Source organism: Leopardus geoffroyi, chromosome B4 (assembly GCF_018350155.1).
Source record: "Leopardus geoffroyi isolate Oge1 chromosome B4, O.geoffroyi_Oge1_pat1.0, whole genome shotgun sequence".
NCBI classification, from domain to species: domain Eukaryota; kingdom Metazoa; phylum Chordata; class Mammalia; order Carnivora; family Felidae; genus Leopardus; species Leopardus geoffroyi.
This window is the reverse complement of record NC_059341.1, coordinates 120,024,583-120,047,187: the sequence shown is the minus strand read 5'-3', so window position 1 is coordinate 120,047,187 and position 22,605 is coordinate 120,024,583. Positions and strand designations below refer to the sequence as shown.

The 22,605-nt window shown below is 36.9% G+C and overlaps 1 protein-coding gene across 3 annotated transcripts in view; it reads right to left on the bottom strand.

The window, feature by feature from the left end:
- Nucleotides 1-22,605, bottom strand: part of APAF1 (apoptotic peptidase activating factor 1) — a 90,333-nt gene that overhangs the window by 48,050 nt on the left and 19,678 nt on the right. For 2 of the 3 annotated variants that reach the window (XM_045464924.1, XM_045464926.1), the window contains exons 6-14: nt 21,318-21,430; nt 21,088-21,219; nt 18,153-18,391; nt 17,581-17,748; nt 16,736-16,867; nt 13,019-13,132; nt 11,995-12,179; nt 7,379-7,505; nt 6,374-6,499 (exon numbers count right to left, since the gene is read on the bottom strand). In XM_045464924.1, the coding sequence (XP_045320880.1) occupies nt 6,374-6,499; nt 7,379-7,505; nt 11,995-12,179; nt 13,019-13,132; nt 16,736-16,867; nt 17,581-17,748; nt 18,153-18,391; nt 21,088-21,219; nt 21,318-21,430 (1,336 nt within the window). Of the gene's footprint in view, nt 1-6,373; nt 6,500-7,378; nt 7,506-11,994; nt 12,180-13,018; nt 13,133-16,735; nt 16,868-17,580; nt 17,749-18,152; nt 18,392-21,087; nt 21,220-21,317; nt 21,431-22,605 lie in introns of those variants that run through there. The other variant, XM_045464927.1, reaches the window with a different exon arrangement.

The following is a 22,605-nucleotide window of genomic DNA, read 5'->3' as shown; positions in this document are numbered from 1 at the left end:
AGATGGCCAATTGACACATGAAAAAAATGCTCAACATCACTCATGATCAGGGAAATTCAAATCAAAACCACAATGAGATACCACCTCACACCTGTCAGAATGGCTAACATTAACAACACAGGCAACAACAGATGTTGGCAAGGATGTGGAAAAAGAGGATCTCTTTTGCATTGTTGGTGGGAACTCAAGCTGATGCAGCAACTCTGGAAAACAGTATGGAGGTTCCTCAAAAAATTAAAAATAGAACTAGCCTACAACACAGCAATTGCATTACTAGGTATTTATCTAAGGGATACAGGTATGCTGTTTCAAATGGGCACATGCACCCTAATGTTTTTTTTTTAATATGAAATTTATTGTCAAATTGGTTTCCATACAACACCCAGTGCTCATCCCAAAAGGTGCCCTCCTCAATACCCATCATCCACCCTCCCCTCCCTCCCACCCCCCATCAACCCTCAGTTTATTCTCCGTTTTTAAGAGTCTCTTATGGTTTGGCTCTCTCCCTCTCTAACCTTTTTTTTTTTTCTTCCCCTCCCCCATGGACTTCTGTTAAGTTTCTCAGGATCCACATGAGGGTGAAAACATATGGTATCTTTCTCTGTATGACTTATTTCACTTAGCATAACACTCTCCAGTTCCATCCACGTTGTTACAAAAGGCCTTATTTCATTCTTTCTCATTGCCACATAGTATTCCATTGTGTATATAAACCACAATTTCTTTATCCATTTGTCAGCTGATGGACATTTAGGCTCTTTCCATATTTGGCTATTGTTGAAAGCGCTGCTATAAACATTGGGGTACAAGTGCCCCTATACATCAGCACTCCTGTATCCCTTGGGTAAATTCCTAGCAGTGCTATTGCTGGGTCATAGGGTAGATCTACTTTTAATTTTTTTAGGAACCTCCACACTTTTCCAGAGCAGCTATACCAGTTTGCATTCCCAACAGTGCAAGGGGGTTCCCATTTCTCCACATCCTCTCCAGCATCTATAGTCTCCTGATTTGTTCATTTTAGCCACTCTGACTGGCATGAGGTGATATCTCAGTGTGGTTTTGATTTGTATTTCCCTGATGAGGAGTGATGATGAGCATCTTTACATGTGCCTGTTGGCCATCTGGACGTCTTCTTTAGAGAAGTGTCTATTCATGTTTTCTGCCCATTTCTTCACTGGATTATTTGTTTTTCGGGTGTGGAGTTTGGTGAGCTCTTTATAGATTTTGGATACTAGCCCTTTGTCCAATATGTCATTTGCAAATATCTTTTCCCATTCCGTTGGTTGCCTTTTAGTTTTGTTGATTGTTTCCTTTGCTGTGCAGAGGCTTTGTATCTTCACAAGGTCCCAATAGTTAATTTTTGCTTTTAATTCCCTTGCCTTTGGGGATGTATCAAGTAAGAAATTGCTACGGCTAAGGTCAGAGAGGTTTTTTCCTGCTTTCTCCTCTAGGGTTTTGATGGTTTCCTGTCTCACATTCAGGTCCTTTATCCATTTTGAGTTTATTTTTGTGAATGGTGTAAGAAACTGGTCTAGTTTCATACTTCTGCATGTTGCTGTCCAGTTCTCCCAGCACCATTTGTTAAAGAGACTGTCTTTTTTCCATTGGATATTCTTTCCCGCTTTGTCAAAGATGAGTTGGCCATACTTTTGTGGATCTAGTTCTGGGGTTTCTATTCTATTCCATTGGTCTATGTGTCTGTTTTTGTGCCAATACCATGCTGTCTTGATGATTACGGCTTTGTAGTAGAGGCTAAAGTCTGGGATTGTGATGCCTCCTGCTTTGGTCTTCTGCTTCAAAATTACTTTGGCTATTCGGGGCCTTTTGTGGTTCCATACAAATTTTAGGATTGCTTGTTCTAGCTTCGAGAAGAATGCTGGTGCAATTTTGATTGGGATTGCATTGAATGTGTAGATAGCTTTGGGTAGTATTGACATTTTAATAATATTTATTCTTCCAATCCATGAGCACGGAATATTTTTCCATTTCTTTATATTTCTTCAATTTCCTTCATAAGCTTTCTATAGTTTTCAGCATACAGATCTTTCACATCTTTGGTTAAGTTTATTCCTAGGTATTTTATGGTTCTTGGTGCAATTGCGAATGGGATCAGTTTATTTGTCTTTCTGTTGCTTCAATATCAGTGTATAAGAATGCAACTGATTTCTGTACATTGATTTTGCAGCCTGCGACTTTGCTGAATTCATGTATCAGTTCTAGCAGACTTCTGGTGTAGTCTATCGGGTTTTCCATGTATAATATCATGTCATCTGCAAAAAGTGAAAGCTTAACTTCATCTTTGCCAATTTTCATGCCTTTGATTTCCTTTTGTTGTCTGATTGCTGATGCTAGAACTCCCAACACTATGTTAAACAACCCACACGCTTCTAAAACTCAAACGGGAAGAAATAGAAAGCTTGAACACACCCATAACCAGCGCAGAAATTGAATCAGTTGTCAAAAATCTCCCAACAAATAAGAGTCCAGGACCAGATGGCTTCCCAGGGGAATTCTACCAGACATTTAAAGCAGAGATAATACCTACCCTTCTCAAGCTATTCCAAAAAATAGAAAGGGAAGGAAAACTTCCAGACTCATTCTATGAAGTCAGCATTACTTTAATTCCTAAACCAGACCTAGTAAAAAAAGAGAACTACAGGCCAATATCCCTGATGAATATGAATGCAAAAATTCTCAATAAGATACTAGCAAATCGAATTCAACAGCATATAAAAAGAATTATTCGTCATGATCAAGTGGGATTCATTCCTGGGCTGCAGGGCTGGTTCAACATTCGCAAATCAATCAATGTGATACATACATTAATAAAAAAGATAAGAACCATATGATCCTGTCAATCAACGCAGAAAAAGTATTTGACAAAATTCAGCATCCTTTCTTAATAAAAACCCTCGAAAAAGCTGGGATAGAAGGAACATACTTAAACATTATAAAAGCCATTTATGAAAAGCCCACAGCTAATATCATCCTCAATAGGGAAAAACTGACAGCTTTCTCCCTGAGATCAGGAACACAACAGGGATGTCTACTCACCGCTGTTGTTTAACATGCACCCTAATGTTTATAGCAGCACTATCAACAACAGCCAAAGTATGGAAAGAGCCCAAATGCCCATCAATGGATGAATGGATAAAGAAGATGTGGTATATACATACAACGGAGAATTACTCAGCAATCAAAAAGAATGAAATCTTGCCATTTGCAACTATGTGGATGGAACTAGAGGGTATTATGCTAAGTGAAATTCGAGAAAGACAAATCTCATATGACTTCACTCATATGAGGACTTTAAGAAACAGAACAGATGAACACAAGGGAAGGGAAGCAAAAATAATATAAAAACAGGGAGGGGGCGGGGCGCCTGGGTGGCGCAGTCGGTTAAGCGTCCGACTTCAGCCAGGTCACGATCTCGCGGTCCGGGAGTTCGAGCCCCGCGTCAGGCTCTGGGCTGATGGCTCAGAGCCTGGAGCCTGTTTCCGATTCTGTGTCTCCCTCTCTCTCTGCCCCTCCCCCGTTCATGCTCTGTCTCTCTCTGTCCCAAAAATAAATAAACGTTGAGAAAAAAAAAATTAAAAAAAAACAAAAAAAAACAGGGAGGGGGACAAAACATAAGAAACTCTTAAATATGGAGAACAAGCAGAGGGTTGGTTACTGGAGGGGTTGTGGGAGAGGAGATGGGCTAAATGGGTAAGGGGCATTAAGGAATCTACTCCTGAAATCATTGTGGCACTATATGCTAACTAACTTGGATGTAAATTTAAAAAAATTAAAAGTTTTTTTTTTTTTTTTTTCAACATTTATTTATTTTTGGGACAGAGAGAGACAGAGCATGAACGGGGGAGGGGCAGAGAGAGAGGGAGACACAGAATCGGAAACTGGCTCCAGGCTCTGAGCCATCAGCCCAGAGCCCGACGCGGGGCTCAAACTCACGGACCGCGAGATCGTGACCTGGCTGAAGTCGGACGCTTAACCGACTGCGCCACCCAGGCGCCCCAAAAAGTTTTTTTTTAATGAGATAAAGGACATGCTAAGATTTCTGACTTGAACTTATAAATAAATAAGTAAAGACAAACAGCTCAGTGAAAAAAATAAAGGCTTCTGATTCTGAGGGAAACCTAAGCTTTCAACCCTGGCTCCATTACTTATCAGTTGATGTGAGCCTGGACAAATTACTTCATCTCTGAACTTGTTGCCTCATCTGTTAAATACTTACTTTACAAGTTGTAGTGAGAAATTGATAATGTAATACAACAAAGTATTCAGTATAAAGCTTCACAAGGTGTTAAATTCCCAAGTAAAAGAATAATCATTTTAGTTACTGTGTAAGACAACCAAGCAGTGTGTTCTATCTAACAACAAATGAAAGAAATAAATTATCTAATCTTCACTGGGCTCTGGATTTTTCAGAGGTACTAATTTGCCTCTTATAGCATTTTGTTTTTAATTTTTAAGTAAGCTCCATACCCAAATAGGGCTCAAACTTACAACCCCGAGATGAAGAATCATGTGTTCTACTGATTGAGTCAGCCAGTCGCCCCACATTTTATCTTATCAAAGCACTCCCCAGAGGCCCAAAAAGTTTATTTTTATTTAATACACATTTCTGCCTCTTGTTTTGTTTTTGAGTACTTAGAAAGCAGAAACACAGTGTTATTTCCTTTTACTCCATTTGGCTCTGACTGTGGAACTACATGGAATGGCCAACTCCAAGTCTGACTCAGAGTAGAAGCTATGGAGTAAACTCACGAGTTGGTTGTAAAGCCACCTGGAGTCCATTCTATCAAGAAGTAGATTTTTCCAAGGCCTGAATTTAGTCTGAACACTCCAAAGTCTTCTTCAAGTGGATCCAGACCCTAGGAAAACTTCCAAGCCAATTTTCTTGCTCCCAGGTCCACTAAGACCCAGTTACACACCTAACCAGTTACGACATTCTTTAAAAAAAAAAAAAGAAAAAGAAAAAGAGAAAAAGAAAAAAAGAAAAAGAAAAAGACTGGGGCTTCTGGGTGGCTAAGTTAGTTAAATGTCCAACTTCGGCTCAGGTCATGACCTCACAGTTCGTGTGTTCTATGCAGACAGCTCAGAGCCTGGAGCCCGCTTCAGATTCTGTGTCTCCTTCTCTCTCTGCCCTACCTCACTCATGCTCTGTCTTTCTCTCTCTCTCAAAAATAAACATAAAAAAAATAAAATTAAATTTAAAAAAAAATTTTTTTAAAGTCTGAAGTGAGGATCCCCCTCCACTTATCAGAAAAAAACATTCCCCTGGACTTCGGTCTCTCCTAAATTCCACATAAATGCTCTAGCAGAAAGCCAAATTTAGGAACAAGAGACAAGAAAGAATAAAAAAAAAAAAAAAGAAAAAAGAAAAAAAGGAAAAAAAATAACAAAGATAAAAATTAACCTGTGTTTACTTTTTTTTCTCTATTTACTTTGTAGACTAGTAACTGAATTGCTAGTTTGTTCATGCATCTAGATTTGCAGTGAATGTAGTTCATAAAGGTTAAAAAAAATTTTTTTTTAAAAACCTGGGGGGCGCCTGGGGTGCTCAGTTGGTTAGGCGACTGACTTTGGCTCAGGTCATGATCTCACAGTTTGTGAGTTCGAGCCCCACATCGGGCTCTGTGCTGACAGCTCAGAGCCTGAAGCCTACTTCAGATTCTGTGTCTCCCCTCTTTCTATCCCTCCCCTGTTCATGCTCTGTGTCTCTCAATAATAAATAAACGTTAAAAAAAAATTTTTTTTAATTAAAAAAAAAAACCTGGGTTGCCCTTCACAGACTAAGCATTTTACAACAGGAATCCAATCTCAGACAATAATTTTGTGCAGCAACACTTCCAATCACAATGCATTCAAAGATTCCAATTGGTATTTATCCCATAGACTGATCAATAAATGGCAGACATATTCATTAATTTGTAATTGTTTCTCTTAGCTGCCTGGTAAATATCTCAGGCTGAGAAACCTAGGCATTTTGCTGGTGCTTAAAAATAAGGACTATTAGGGGCACCTGTTACACATCTGACTTCGACTCAGTTCCTGATCTCAAGATTCATGGGCTCAAGCCCCGCATCAGGCTCTGTGCCAACAGCTCAGAGCCTAGAGCCTGCTTCATATTCTGTGTCTCCTTCTCTCTGCCCCTCCCTTGCTCACGCTCTCTCAAAAATAAACAAACATTAAAAAAAAAAAAAAAAAAAAAGATTTTTTAGACAGTGTTAATTTACAGTTGAAACTGGTTTGCCTCAAGTTAGTAATCAATAGGCAAGTCTTTTATCCCTACTTACCCTAGTCCCTCTAGTATGGAAAAAGAAAATGAATTCTGTGGTAATTACAACTCGAGAGAAAAATACTTCCCTACCTTCACTTTTTTATCCACTGAGCAGGTTGCTATGAATCTGTCATCTGCAGAGAATGCACAACAAAGCACTTCATCCTCATGAGCCTTGATTTCCAGAAGTTTCTCTCCTGTTTCAGCTTTGAACACCTGCACAAGCAAAAATAAAATCTTTTTACCATAAACCACCGGCCACCATTCAATAAAAATCTTCCTTTTAAAGATCTTATTCAGTATTATTTTGCAATAGGAATGAACGTTGGCAAAAACAGTCCAAACAGCAGAAATATCCGTCAGAATTTATATGCCTGAACATAGAGAACTATCCCTTGTTAAATGTTTTTAATATCAATAAAAAGAGCTAGCAGAGTATAGCTTCAGTTCTTGAGATTAGTTTGGCAAATTCTTTTTTTTTTAAATAATGAAGTACACATATAAAAATAAGGTTTCCAGTCATAATCTTATAAAGACTAAACCTAGTCTGAAAATCAAAGTTTTAACTAATTTGATCCTGTTTCCTTCCAAACCAAAAGGTACAGTACAGATTTAAAGAAAAGCATTCATTCATGTATTCTGAAAAGAAATGAGAACTTAAGAAATTCCTTCAAACACCTTAGAAATAATCTAGTCCAATTCCTATTTACAGTCAGAAATCTATGCCTGAGCCTGTACTAAAATAGGTATTTTATTAAATAACTTTATTAATCAAAGCCCAGTTCACTATGCCAGGGAGTCCTTATGTCTTTTAACAATTTTCATTTCCTCATTACCCCTAGCTGGTACACGGATGACAGAAACTTATTGCTAGGGTAAAAGGTACTTTCATGCCACTTGGCAAATTTAAAATAATGAAAATGCACAACCCTATCTTTTAAATCTCCAGAGAAAGTTTTCATAAAATATTCCAGAGAGTTAGATTTCTCTATTTCTAATGCATAATTTTCTTCAATTTTAGTATTTAAATATATTCTAATATGCACAGTATCAGGTACATGCCTCTTCCAATTTTTCTCAAGAGATTTGTTTTACCTGTAAGGTTTTATCAACTCCACAAGAAGCTATTCTTTGACCATCCTCAGAAAAGCAAGCATGGTAAACAGCATCTGTATGGGGGCGGACAACTAAGCGGGAAAGATTCTTGTTGTTTTTTTTGTTTCTACATACAAGGAGAAAATGAACAGAAACCCAATAAGTAAAAGTAATTTTTTTCAATAATGAAGTAAACTGTCTTTTAACGTTGTGTTGCCAAAAATACAAAATTCTTAAAATTAAGTTACCAACTTGTAAATGACAGCATAGATCTCCTGAAGGAAAAAAAAGCATAACAAAAGTGGCTTTTTAAGAGAAATTCTACCCTCTATCAAGCAACCTGTCATATGTTGCAAATGACAGAGTTGGGAGAAATCTAATCAAATACATGATGTTTTCTATTTTCCTTTGATATATTAATGATAACATGTGTAGAGAAAACATTATATAAGAATACTCTCAAAAAAATCTCCATTTTTAAAAGGAAAGAAGCCATACTAAAGTACAACACTACACCCACTGTTAGGATGATGTACTTTAAAACTGTTCTTCTCTAACCACAATTAGGTATAGAGAAAAAAAGATCAAGCAATGTCGTTTTATTTATATTTTAGTCTACTGAATACTATTCCACTAGTATAGGTAGTATGTTATTTCTCATGGGCTAAAGGGGTAAAAGAACAGTGCCACAATTTCATACACATATGCCCCAGTCACCTTGAATACAATTAAATATGTTAAATGGCATCACGCTTATTTTAATAGTCAGATAAACCTAATGAATAACCCTACTTCTACTACTTATTAAGTGTGTAAACTTAAGCAAATGACCTAATACATTTCTATTTTCTCATATGTACAATGGGAGTAAGGGTACCTGCTCCAAACAGTTTCTGACACCTAAGGATGCCATTGTTATTATTCTTTAAAAAAAATTAATCACACAAAAGTTAGGCCAAATGAAATAAGGGAACACAAAAGGTAAATCAGATTTAGACCTTACTTAGAAAGTATTATAATTCAGGAGGTGCCTGGGTGGCTCAGTTGATTGAGCGTCTGACTACTGCTCAGGTCATGATCTCATGGTTCGTGGGTTCAAGCCCCACATTGGGCTCGCTGCAGTCAGCGCCCAGCCCATTTTGGATCCTCTGTCCTTCCCTCTTTCTACCCCCTTCTACTCACACTCCCTCTATCAAAAATAAACATTTGAAAAAAAGTATTATAATTTACTAGAAACAACAAAACAAGTAACTGTAATATAATAAGAAGAACTAGAGTAATGAGAACCTGGAAGAAAACCAGGTAAGTTACTAGCAAAGTTTATAGGATTAGATTAAAAATACTCTTCTCTCTCCCCTTGATCTAACTACTCAATTCCCCAAAAAAGGGTCAGAAAGTGACCTGTCCCAGTGATGGGCATATAGTGGATGGCCAAAAAGTATTAAAGAAATAACAAATGAATGCATGAACAAATGATTTCTCTGAAAGCTAAAATTAAATTAAATTTAAGCTGCTATCCACCTAAACCATTCTACAGAAAAAGAAATTTTCTAGTACAGGAATAAGGCATTCTTTAACTATGATCTGGTCAAACCCACTTAAAAAATTTAGCTATGAATGACTAACGATTCTGTGAGAGAACACCATGGGTTGAAACACAGTTGACAGAATGGGGAAAAAAACCAACAAAAATAAAACAGCAAGAAACATTAAAAAAAACAAACTCAACAACGCAAGAGAACAAGAACTAACCCTATGCCCATTTGATTATCAGACCTTGTATTAAAATTCTATTTCAACCACTCACCAAAACACCAATGCCGTCAATCCTCCACAAATTTCTAGTGCGTACCAACTATATGGGCCAGGCAAAATGCTAAATGCTATTCTTAGTAATTAACTATTAGATATTAAACACTTTCTATGAATGAGGTACTGCTCTAAGCACTGTGTGTGTGTGTGTGTGTGTGTGTGTGTGTATGCACATAGTCATTTAATCTTCTCAATAATGCTATGAAATAGCAACATTAGGTGAGAGAAGTTGAATAAAATTCCCTGGTTATATACAACTAATAAAGCAGAGCTGCATTTCATGCCCAGGCAATCTAAAGCCAAAGTCTGTTATTTTAACCTCCAAACTATTCCAGAGTACAGAATGTATGGACTAGTAACAGAGAAAAATAGGCAATCACCATAAAGTGAGACAAATGCTATGATAAAGTGTGCAAGTATTCTAGAATACGGACAGGTCTACCCTAGCCTCAATGAGTTAAGAGACTGCTTCAGAGAGAGAGTAAACTTCTTCCCAGGAAAGAATTAAAAGAATAGTTAACTCCAGGAAATGGGAAGGTGAGAAAAGATGGGGAGTCTGTCTTTTTTTTTTTTTTTTAAGTTTATTTTGAGAGAGAGCGAGTATGCGTGCAAGTGGGGGAGGGGCAGAGGGAGAGAGAAAGAATCCCAAGCAGACTCCACACTGCCAGCACAGAGCCAGATGCAGGGCTTACACTCATGAACCGTGAGATCATGACCTGAGTTGAAATCGGACGCTTCAACAACTGAGCCACCCAGGCATCCCTGACTTTTCATTTTATATCCCTCTAGTATTATTTGATTTTTAAAAAAAGCACAAACACTGATTACTTTAAAATAAAAATAAAACCAACAAAAAATTAAGATTTAATTTTAAAAACACTTTTTAATGCTTTTGTGGAAACTTCCCAGAATTCCTCACCAATCCAAGTTAATAACCCACTTCTCAGTTCTATATTATACACATTTCTGTTGTTGCACTCATCACATTATGTTTAATTATTTGCTTCAACTTTTTTCTTCATTAATAGATTATAAGCTCCTTCAAGAGAGCCTTAGCACCTAGTAACAGTGCTTAATATTAGCACATTAGACAAACTCAAATATTTGTTAAACTAAGCTGAATTAGGGCAATCACCCATGGCAATCTGACTTATTTGGAAAGAGGGCCCAGGACTAATAAATATTGCAGATCAACCTAGAGTTCTATTCAGATATAAATTATACATGTGAAAAGTCAACCATTCACATTCATTATCTCTAGCTATAAGAGAACAATGGCATATAGAAAGTGCATAGAAAATAAAATGAGACAGGGGCACCTGGGTGGCTCAGTCATTTAAGTGTCCGACTCCTGATTTCATTTCAGGTCATGATCTCACCATCGTGAGATAGAGCCCCAAGTGAGTGTACAGCCTACTTGGGATTCTCTCTCTCCCTACCCCTCCTCCACTCATGCTCACACTCTCTCTTACTCTCTAAAATAAATAAATATTAAAAAAAGAAAGCTAAACAGATCCAGGGTTTTTTTTTTATTAAATTTTTTTAATGTTTATTTTTGAGAGACAGAGATAGTGTGACAAAGTGCGAATGGGGGAGGGGCAGAGTGAGTGAGAGAGAGAGAGAGAGAGAGAGAGAGAGGGAGAGGGAGAGGGAGAGGGAGAGGGAGAGGGAGAGGGAGAGAGAGAGAGAGAGAGAGAGAGAGAGAGAAAATCCGAAGCAGGCTCCAGGCTCCAAGCTGTCAGCACAGAGCCCAACGTGGGGCTCAAACCCATGAACTGCGAGATCATGACCTGAGCCAAAGTCAGACACTTAACCAACTGAGCCATCCAGGCACCCCTAAACAGATCCAGGGTTTAAATCCCATTCAACTATCTACAGGAGCTTAATCAAGTCTCAACATCTCTGCAATTTTCTCATTTGTAAAATAGAGAATATTTATAAGGTTTGAAGATAAGTAACGTGCACATATCGTGTGTAACAGGCATTAAATAGACGATAGTTTACCCTTTCATTTTTCTAATTGGTAAGATTAAGGCAAGAGTAAAACTGAACAGCCTCTTTTAGGAATAAGAATCAAAATTCAGTGGAAGTTTTATTAGTGCTATGTGAAAAGCAAGTGTTAATCACTATATATCCAAGATCTCATTTCAATCTTCACAAAAATAATACCTCAAAAAACTGTTATCTCTATTATATATGAAAAAGAAAAGCAACCTGTAACTTATTCAAAATCACAAAAACATATCAGGTTTTATTTTTATTTTTTTTTAACGTTTATTCATTTTTGAGACAGAGAGACAGAGCATGAATGGGGGAAGGTGAGAGAGAGAGGGAGACACAGAATCTGAAACAGGCTCCAGGCTCTGAGCTGTCAGCACAGAGCCCAACGCAGGGCTCGAACTCACGGACTGCGAGATCATGACCTGAGCCGAAGTCGGACGCCCAACCGACTGAGCCACCCAGGTGCCCCAAACATATCAGGTTTTAGAACCAATGTCTGCGGTTTCAAAGCCCATATTTTTCACTAATGTACTATGTTATAGTAAGTAAACCATTTGATGTTAATATTTTGTATAACTGGTCAAAATGCCTATAGGCAAGCATCTATTTCTATGGACTCTGAAAATATGTATTTTTCCAATGCTTACTTCTCCAGAACTTTTCAGTAAGTAAGAATGCTTATTAAAAGTTCCAGCTTTTTCCAAAGTAGTTACATCTTCCTGGAGTGAACTTATTCACTACCTGAAAAATAATGACATAATTAGCACTCTGCTCCCCTTTGGTTTCTCTCCTAACCTACTTACATCCACTCCAGGTAAAGCATTCCATTATCGACCTCCTGCTTGGCCTGCAGCTTAGCTTGCTGATAAACTTCTGAAGTTTCTGGTTCACAGAGACCCAGTTGAACAATATTAGGAAATGGCTGTCGTCCAAGAAGGTGTCCATTTAATGATAAAAACTCTTGGAAATTTTCACAGACTGCATAATCCTACGAACAAACTGAAATCTCTTAGAAATATAACCAGAACCAAGATCTGACATTTTTCTGTTTCTGTGATCTTGTCAGTTTAAAAGCTTAAATGAAGATATTCTCTATATGAGCTAAAATTAAATAGCCAACCATTAGGTAATAAATACCTGGTGACCCTCTTTAAACTTTTAAACAAAGTGTAACAATGGAATACTATTTGGCAATGAGAAAGAACGAAATATGGCCTTCTGTAGCAACGTGGATGGAACTGGAGAGTGTCATGCTAAGTGAAATAAGTCATACAGAGAAAAGACAGATACCATATGTTTTCACTCTTATGTGAATCCTGAGAAACTTAACAGAAGACCATGGGGGAGGGGAAGGGAAAAAAAAAATGGTTAGAGAGGGAGAGAGCCAAACCATAAGAGACTCTTAAAAACTGAGAATAAACTGAGAGTTGATGGGGGGTGGGAGGGAGGGGGAAGTGGGTGATGGGCATTGAGGAGGACACCTGTTGGGATGAGCATTGGGTGTTGTATGGAAACCAATTTGACAATAAATTTCATATTAAAAAAATAAAATAAAGTGTAAAAATCTCATTATCCAACTATTACTTTCTTAATACATTGTTTTGTAAAAAATAGCACTGAACACTTCACTTCCCCAACTTTCAAACCTCAATCCCATCCACATTCCCAACAGGCTAGGAAGGAAGCAAAATAATTAGAATAATCAAGGATCAAAAAAAGGAAATTATCTCTGTTTGCCCCTTCTGTGCTGCTCATCCCCACTATTAAAACTAGAATTAAATGACAAAATGAGATGCCCTTTAGGGACTTATTCATACTAATTTATACCTTTTCATCCAATATATGCCTATATTCCACAAACTCATGAATCAGATGGGCAGGGCCTACGAGTTCAGTTTTTGCTTTAATCCAATCCAGGGAAAACATTAAAGCACAAAGTTCCTTTAAAAAAAAAAGTAAGAGAAGGACATTGTTAAAGACATCAAAGAATTTTAACTCTACCACTTTATAACTCTATCCTAACACTACTGAACGAAATTTAGCAGATAACTACAACTTAAGGACAAAAAAGGAAGTTTTTTAAAAAGAACCAAAGAAACATTAAAAACTTAAATATAAAATAGAAAGCCTCAAAAAATACTACAATATACAGGCAAATATTTTTGTAACCCTAGAATGAAGGAAATGGTTGTAAGCATAACACCAAAGCAAAAATACAAAAAAAAAAAGAGAGAGAGAAAGAAGTGCACTTAACTACCATAAAAATTCAAACCTTTAATATAGTTGTAAACAATATAAAGAAAATTTGACAAAAAATAAAAATATTTATTTATAACACTTATGATGAGGGCTCAATATTATTATTTTATAGAAAATTCTAATAGAATAAGATAAACACCTCACCAGAAAAATCTGGTAAAGGCAATGCACAGAATAAAAGGTCAAATGGCCAAAAACCTCACCAATAATCTAAATGAAACAACAAAGATTCAGCATTTTTTTTAAACATTTTTTTTTTTATGCTTATTTATTTTTGACACAGAGAGAGAGCATGAACAGGGAAGGGTCAGAGAGAGGGAGACACAGAATCTGAAGCAGGCTCCAGGCTCCGAGCTATCAGCACAGAGCCCGATGCGGGGATCGAACCCACGGACTGTGCGATCATGACCTGAGCCGAAGTCGGACGCTCAACCGACTGAGCCACCCAGGCACCCCAATTCAGCATTTTTTTTAATATCAAATTTCTAAAGACTAAAAGTAGTAATAAGAGGATTAGCTGGAATCAGAGGAAATGAACACTCTCACATACTGTTGGCAGTGATGTAACTCAGAGCATCCTTCTGGGGGGCAGTTTGGTAATCTACGTTAAAATTCAAACTGCAGGGGCATCTGAGTGGTTCAGTCAGTTAAATGTCCGATGTTAGCTCAGGTCATGATCTCATATACGGGTTTGAGCCCCAAACTGCGCTCTGTGCTGACAGTGCAGATACTGCTTGGGATTCTCTCTCTGTCTCTGTCCCTCCCCCACTTGTATTTTCTCTCTCAAAATAAATAAATAAACTTTAAAAAAAATACAAACTCTACATACCATTTGACCCAGAAACTATGCTTATAAAAATATGTCCTGGGTCACCTGGGTGGCTTAGTCAGTTAAGTATCCGTTCATGAGCTCACGGTTTGTGGGTTTGAGCCCTGAAAATCAGGCTCTGTGCTGACCGCTCACCTGGAGACAGCTGCAGATTCTGCGTCTCCATCTCTCTCTGCCCCTCCCTCACTCTCGCTTTCTCTCAAAAATAAACATTTAAAAAAAATTTTTTTTAAATATGTCCTAAGAAAATAATCAGATAAGTGTCTTTCGGCAATCTAATTATCTATAAGCCAATTGGTCACTATACAATGAAACAGTATGAAGCTTTAAAAATTTTGTCACTCTATGTGGCGCCTGGGTGGCTCAGTCATCCGACTTCAGCTTGAAGTTAAGCATCCGACTTCAGCTCAGGTCATGGACTTGTGGTCCGTGGGTTCGGGCCCCGCGTCAGGCTCTGTGCTGACAGCTCAGAGCCTAGAGCCTGCTTCAGATTCCGCGTATCTTTCTCTCTGCTCCTGCCCCACTCATGCTCTGTCTCAAAAATGAATAAATGTTTAAAAAAAATTTTGTCACTTACATAAATTGACATAAAAAGATGACCATGAAATGTAGGTTAGTGGAAAAAAAAAAAGATATGACTATTTCATTTTTTTTTAATGTTTACTTATTTTGAAAGAGGGAGGGAGGGAGAGAGAGTATACCAAGCAAGCTCCACACTGTCAGAGCAGAGCCCAATGTGGGGCTTGATCCCACAAGCTAAAAAAGATCATGACCTGAGCCCAAATCAAGAGTCAGATGTTCAACTGACTAGGCCACTCAGGCTCCCCAAGACTATTTCTATTATGATCCTATTTTGGTTTTAAAGAATAAGTACATGTATCTGAGCAGAACAACTTAGAAAATTATACAAAAAAGCATTAACAATTGCCATCTTCATTTTCTTTTTAGTTTTCCTAAAGTTTTCCAATGAAAAACATTAAATATTAGAAATTACCTTTAAAAATCAGGAAAAAAAGTCTAAAATGGTGAGAAAAAACTGAATCCTGTCACACTATCAGACATGCCAAATTTTAAAAAGATGCACTGACCCAATAATCCCACTTCAAAAAAATTTTTGAAGGAAATAATGTAGGTACAAAGACAAGCAAGATTGTTCATTAAAGCATCATAAAGGCAAAAATCTGAAAACGTAAATGTGCAATAATTAAAGCAAATTTGGCACAGATATTTATCAGAATATCTCCATTCCAATGCAGATTATTAAGTGTAAACTGTATTTTGCTAGGTGAAAAAAAACAGGGTACAACAATACACCCTTTTTTTAACCAAGAGATAACATACCTAAGCATAGACAAATTACTCAAAGTACATACAGTTTTCCAAAATGTTAACATTTTGAATTAGTTGAAGTAATGACTTCAAATATCATCTATGTGGTGATAATACCCAAATGTTATCCATAATGTTATGGATATGTTAAATTAAGTTATATTAAAATTATGTTAGTCTATAATTTTTCCTCAGAAATTCATATTCATATATCCAACTACATATTCATTATTTCCAGTCAGATGTCTTAAAAGTATAAGAAGCAGTATATTCAAAATGAGTTCCTAACACTCCCTTCAGCCCCTGACAGACATCCGAATCTCAGTTCATATCAACTCCATTCTTTCTGTTGTACAAGTCTGGAGTAATCTTATAATACACACCAATTCCATCAACAAATCATGATGATTCTGTACCATCACTTTCTCTTTCCATGCTTTTTTCTTTCTCTGAGCACTTACTACTCCCAAAATAGCATAAATTTATTTGTCCACTATTGGTCTCCCTAGAAAATGTAAACTCAACGAGAGCAGGGACTTTGTGCCTATGGTATATCCTCACAATGAAAAACAATAACAGTACCTAACAGGCACTCAATAAATATTTGCTGAATGAATGTACTTTCCCATTCTTCATTCCTCTCAAAGTTTAAAATCCATACTGCCCAAAAAAGATAGCTACTGGTAAGAAAAGAGTGAATTTTTAGGTGGTTCATTTACTAGATTTACTAAGGTACCTTTTTAAATCACTGTAGGTAAAAAGAGTAACAAAAACAAAAATACTTACATAGACTTTAATCTTATTTTTACAGGTAAAAGAAAATTCTAAACATAGGATGAAATAAAAGTGAGATAAAAAATAGTAATTTTTGGGGCGCCTGGGTGGCGCAGTCAGTTAAGCGTCCGACTTCAGCCAGGTCACGATCTCGCGGTCCGGGAGTTCGAGCCCCGCGTCAGGCTCTGGGCTGATGGCTCAGAGCCTGGAGCCTGTTTCCGATTCTGTGTCTCCCTCTCTCTCTGCCCCTCCCCCGTTCATGCTCTGTCTCTCTCTGTCCCAAAAATAAATAAACGTTGAAAAAAAAAAATTTAAAAAAAAAAAAATAGTAATTTTTAAGTGGGTCATCTTACTTTGTGCATGTTAGCACTAGCCATGTGGTAAGCCAGAAAATTGTACCAATACATGCAGTCCTCCTGATCTGGTGAAAGAGTATGTGGCTGGTGATGTCTCTGGAACTGAGTGATTAATTTCTTATGTAGATCCTGAAACACAAATGAAACATTTTAGAGGACAGAAACAATTTCATAACCTAAGCATCACTATAGCTTACAAAGCTATTTAAAAATGTGCAGAGAATCAACCAAGAAAATACTTAATTACAAAAGGAAAAGATAGTAGCTTTACACTGGAGAAACTAGCAGGTACCACTTTAACCAAGTGATCAACATTAACATCACTGACAATAAGACATATCGACTTCCTAATATGATGCACTGAAGACACAACATAACTTTTGTGGTATTCTTGACAAAAAAATATAACCTAAATATAGTCAGGAGAAACAATCAGACAAACCAAACTAAGAGACTCTATACAAAATAACTGAGTAGTACTCTTCAAAAGTGACCATGAAAGATAAAGAAAGCCAAGAAATTTTCATAGATTTGAGGAAACCAGGGAAACATGACAATTATTATGCAATATGGGGTCTTGATCTGAACCACAAGAAGGGCATTAGTGGGAAAGCTGGTGAAATCCAAATAAAATCTGTAGGTTAGCTAATAATATTCTGTGATTGTTAATTTTTTGGTTTTGATAACTTTATTATAGTTACGTAAGATGTTAACACTGGGGGAAGCTAGATGAAGGTATATGCATAAAACTCTCTTTAACCCTAAAGACAGTTTTGCAACTTCTATAACCCTAAAATTTCAAAGTTAAAAATTAAAAAAAAAATGCACAGAGACGCAAGTACCTGAAGGTGGTTGCGATTCTTTTCTATAAGGAAATCTACTTGAAGATCATGTAAATAATAACAAAATGATTTTCCATTCCGATCACAGAATAAGAGAGACTTATTAACAAACTCCTGCAGTATGTCTTCAACTTCTTCAGTTTCCATGTCCCAGAGAATACATAACACCTGGGGATCATTTTAAGCATTTAATGTATCACAAAAATACAATTACCAGGATTGCAGATAAAATGTTAACACACATAAACATACCCACAAATCATATCATAAAGCCCTGAATAACAGCATCTCAATTTCATATGAAGAAGCTCAACTATTTGTCAAGATAGAAAAGAGAGATAACAAAGTCAGATGCTTCTCCAGCTTCACTAGAACTGAGAAATAGGAAACTAATCTGAGTCCAACACCAACCTCTTGATGGAGACTAAGAGCAGTAGGATTTTTACATTCCCCACACCTCCTCAGTGACATGGGTCTTAACCTTCCAATATCCTCTATAACATCCTTGGTACTATATCAAAAGTTCCATGTCAAAAATACCCAATGATGAGGATTGCTGGTCCTTCTATTACCTTTGTAGGCACCTTAACATCCTTCTGAAGGATGGAAAGATCTGTATAATAATCTTTGATGTCCTCTCTGAGCATTTCAACGCTTATAGACATGGCTTCATCCAGAGCCTCATAATCATAAAATGAAGATTTCCTTATTCTCTTAAATTGCTTATTCTGAAGTTGCCTAAGGTAGTAATCCCAACGGTTGGGAAAATCACGTAAAAGTGCACCAATCAAAGACACTACAAGAGGAGAACCTAAAAATAAAACAAAACAAAAAACAAAGTCACTGGGTTAATACTGTGTCATTTCAAAATTACCACTAAGAGTCACATTATTCTTAGAAAACAATTTCTGCTGCATGTTACCCAAAGCCTTAAAATATTTATAAAACTTGGATTCACTTTATGTATTTATTCTAAAGAAGGCATTAGAAATAAGAAATATTTCCTTTAAGGATATCCATCACAGCATTATTTATTTATTTTTTATGTTTCTAATGTTTATTTTTGAGAGAGAGACAGAGTGTGAGCAGAAGGGGGGGGGGGGGACGGCAGAGACAGAGGAAGACGCAGAACTCAAAGCAAGCTCCAGGCTCCTCGCTGTCAACACAGAGCCCGATGCAAAGGCTTTGAACTCACAAACCATGAGATCGTGACCTGAGCTGAAGTTGGACATTTAACCAACTGAGCCACCCAGGTGTCCCTCAACATAGCATTCTTTAAAATAGTGAAAAATCTGGGGGCGCCTGGGTGGCGCAGTCGGTTAAGCGTCCGACTTCAGCCAGGTCACGATCTAGCGGTCCGTGAGTTCGAGCCCCGCGTTAGGCTCTGGGCTGATGGCTCAGAGCCTGGAGCCTGTTTCCGATTCTGTGTCTCCCTCTCTCTCTGCCCCTCCCCCGTTCATGCTCTGTCTCTCTCTGTCCCAAAAATAAATAAACGTTGAAAAAAAAAAAAAAATTTTTTTAAATAGTGAAAAATCTGGGGCGCCTGGGTGGCTCAGTCGGTTAAACTCACGGATTGTGAGTTTGGGTCTCGCATCAGGCTCTGTGCTAACAGCTCAGGGCCTAGAGCCTGCCTCTGATTCTGTGTCTCCCTCCTCTCAGCTCCTCCCCTGCCCACACTCTATCTCTCTCTCAAAAATAAAGATTTAAAAAAAAATTTTTTAATACTGAAAAATCTTTTTTTTTAAATGTATTTATTTATTTGTGGGGGGCAAGGAGGAAGAGAATCCCAAGAAGGCTCCCTCCGCACTATCAGTGCATGCAGCAGATGTGGGACTTGAACTCACAAACCATGAGATAAAGACCTGAGCCGAAATCAAGAGTTGGTCACCTACCCAAATGAGCCACCCAGGTGCCCCTGAAATAGTGAAAAATCTTAAACAACAATAGAGAAATGACTGAATAAATTGAAGTTATCACAATATTATGCCACTAATAACTTTTTTAAAACATACTTAATGACATAATATTCAAGATTTGTTATATGAAAAAAGACAAGATTCAAATTATGTATACCATTGTAATCTGAATATTTTTTTCAAAGTTTTATATGTCCTACAAGACTGAAATACTCTTGTGATGATAATAATTATCAGGTTTATGGATAATTTCTCTTTTTTCTTTATCATTTCACACATCTTTTAAATGTTTCAAAATAGGGGCGCCTGGATGACTCAGTTGGCTGAGCATCCGACTTGGGCTCAGATCATGATCTCGCAGCTTGTGAGTTCAAGCCCCGCATCAGGCTCTGTGCTGACAGCTCAGAGCCTGGAGCCTGCTTCAGATTCTGTGTCTCCCTCTCTCTCTGCCCCTCCCCTGTTCATGCTCTGTCTCTCTCTGTCTCAAAAATAAATAAATGTTAAAAAAAAAAATTAAAAAAAAAATTTTTTTTAAAGTCTTGAAAAAAATTTAAAAAATAATAAATGTTTCAAAATGGACAAACATCACCTTCACAATTAGAATACAAATGAAGTATTCTTTTCTAAGATATTTTTTAAAAGTCAATTAGCTCAGGGGCACCTGGGTGACTCAGTCGGTTGAGCGCCCAAATTCGGCTCAGGTCATGATCTCACAGCTTGTGAGTTCGAGCCCCGTGTCAGGCTCTGTGCTGACAGCTCGGAGCCTGCAGCCTGCTTAGGATTCTGTGTCTCCCTCTCTCTCTGCCCCTCCCCTGCTCATGCTCTGTCTCTCTCTCTCTCAAAAATAAATAAACATTCAAAAAAAAATTTTTTTTAAGTCGATTAGCTCAAAACGAACTATCTGATGGCAGAATGAAAAAACAAGGTCTGTTGAAGCATTAACAACAGTGGAAGAAATAATCTTAATAACTGATAGGACTATTTAAAATTTTAAATTTCTGTATGTCAAATAAAATACTACAAATGAAATTAAAAAGCAGACAAAAAACTGGGGAAAGTATTTACAAAAAATGGCAAAGAGCTAATAGCTTCAATAGAGTGCCAAAAGTCAATTAAAAATCTGCTATCACAAAGAAAAGTAGTCAAGGATAATTTCTTAAAATGCAAATATTCAATAAACAAGTAAAAAGTTTAACTTCACTTAACTTCATAAAAAATGCAAATTAAGAGAACACCATGTTACATACAAAATTAGAATACTATTTTTATAAAATCAACCAAAAAAAATTAAAAGTCTGATTCTCATATTTTTTTATTCTTTGACAAAAGTCATGTCTTTATCTAACGTCTCCCACTAACATATCATGGGTGTTCATTAAATATTATTTTAATGAATAAATGAATACCAAAATATTATTATCTATTTAGGGTATCAAAGAGAAACCTAAAATACTCTAGGTTCTAGAATACAATATTCTAGTAAAGTTTCTGGATGTTCATGTGCTAAATTGTCATACTTATTAGCTTAATTTACAAAAGGATAAAATTATTATCTCTACAACCCTCTCATACACAAAATAAATAACCATACCTTTACATTCTTTTATAATACTGTGAGCTTGTTCTGGCAAATCTGCTTTCTTCATATTAACAAAAAGGGATAAAATTTCAAGTCCTTTTTCTTTTCCTAAGCCACTCTCCACAGAGACTACATATTTAGGACCTGTAACAAAATCACACGATATAAGTAATTTGGTTAAAATATATATAAATCTAATTGAATTAAAACATAAAGGTAGTAAAAAGCATATTAACCCTTACCCATTACTGAATCTGTAACACTCTTGTCTCTGGTTGTAATAAGAATCTGACACTGATTGTCAAAAGCTTTTAATACCCAAGGATCCCAAACATCATCCAAGATCAACAGAGACCTAATTTTAAAAAAACAGAAACTTGTATTAAGTCACTAATGACATTTATTTAAAGCTTCCTTCTAATGTCTTTTAAAATTTACAAAATAAAAGATATGTATTTCATGGCTCTTCCCCTTTGCTATATTCGTTTCACAATATACTGATACAAATAAGGAAAAAAAATTAGACTTTCCTCTCTTCCAACCCAAAACAATGAATGCATTTTATTATTTTCTTAAGTTTACTTATTTATTTTGAGAGAGAGAGAGAGTGTGTGTGCACAGGGGAGAAGGAGAGGCAGAGAGAGGGAGAGAATCCCAAGCAGGCCCCACACTGGCAGGCTCAGTCTCATGAACTGTGAGATCATGACCTGAGCCAAAATCAAGAGTTGGAAACTTAACTGAGCCATGCAGGCACCCCAATGAATGTATATTAAAGTTAAGAAACCTATAAAAACAGAACCGTGTAGGTATTAAAAAGTGGTTACCAGGTGCCTTAAAAGAAGTTTCCAAGTAATGAGGTTTTTCTTTTTTTTTAATGTTTTTTTATTTATTTTTGAGACAGAGAGAGACAGAGCATGAACGGGGGAGGGGCAGAGAGAGGAAACACAGAATCTGAAACAGGCTCCAGGCTCTGAGCTGTCAGCACAGAGCCCGACGCGGGGCTCGAACTCACGGGCCTCGAGATCGTGACCTGAGCTGAAGTCGGCCGCTCAACCGACTGAGCCACCCAGGCGCCCCGGTAATGAGGTTTTTCTAATTTAGTCTTTAAGTACCAAAACCAAATGAGAAATGAGCTCAAGGTTAGCATTAGAATCAATCATATAACAATGACCATTTTAGCCTTTTTTTTACCTATGAAACTAGCAATTTCATATGTTCTAACATAATGCACTAGCAAGAATATTACCTTTCATTTGGTACACTAGTGGGGGTCTTTTCCATCTATAAGTCAGTTTGTTTATTCCTAATGAATCTCTGTGCCAATTCTTAATTGGTTTCTCCAAAAACTTTTTTGAACTCAGCAGAACATACAGAGAAAAAAATACAACTAAAAGCTGATAGGGTAATTATACACTAGCATTTTTATACTAATGGCACATCACTTCTGTGCATTACAAAAAAAGACTCTGGGTACACACACAGCCTGGCAAATTGCCAAAGTATAAACCACAATGACGTTGATAAACAAAA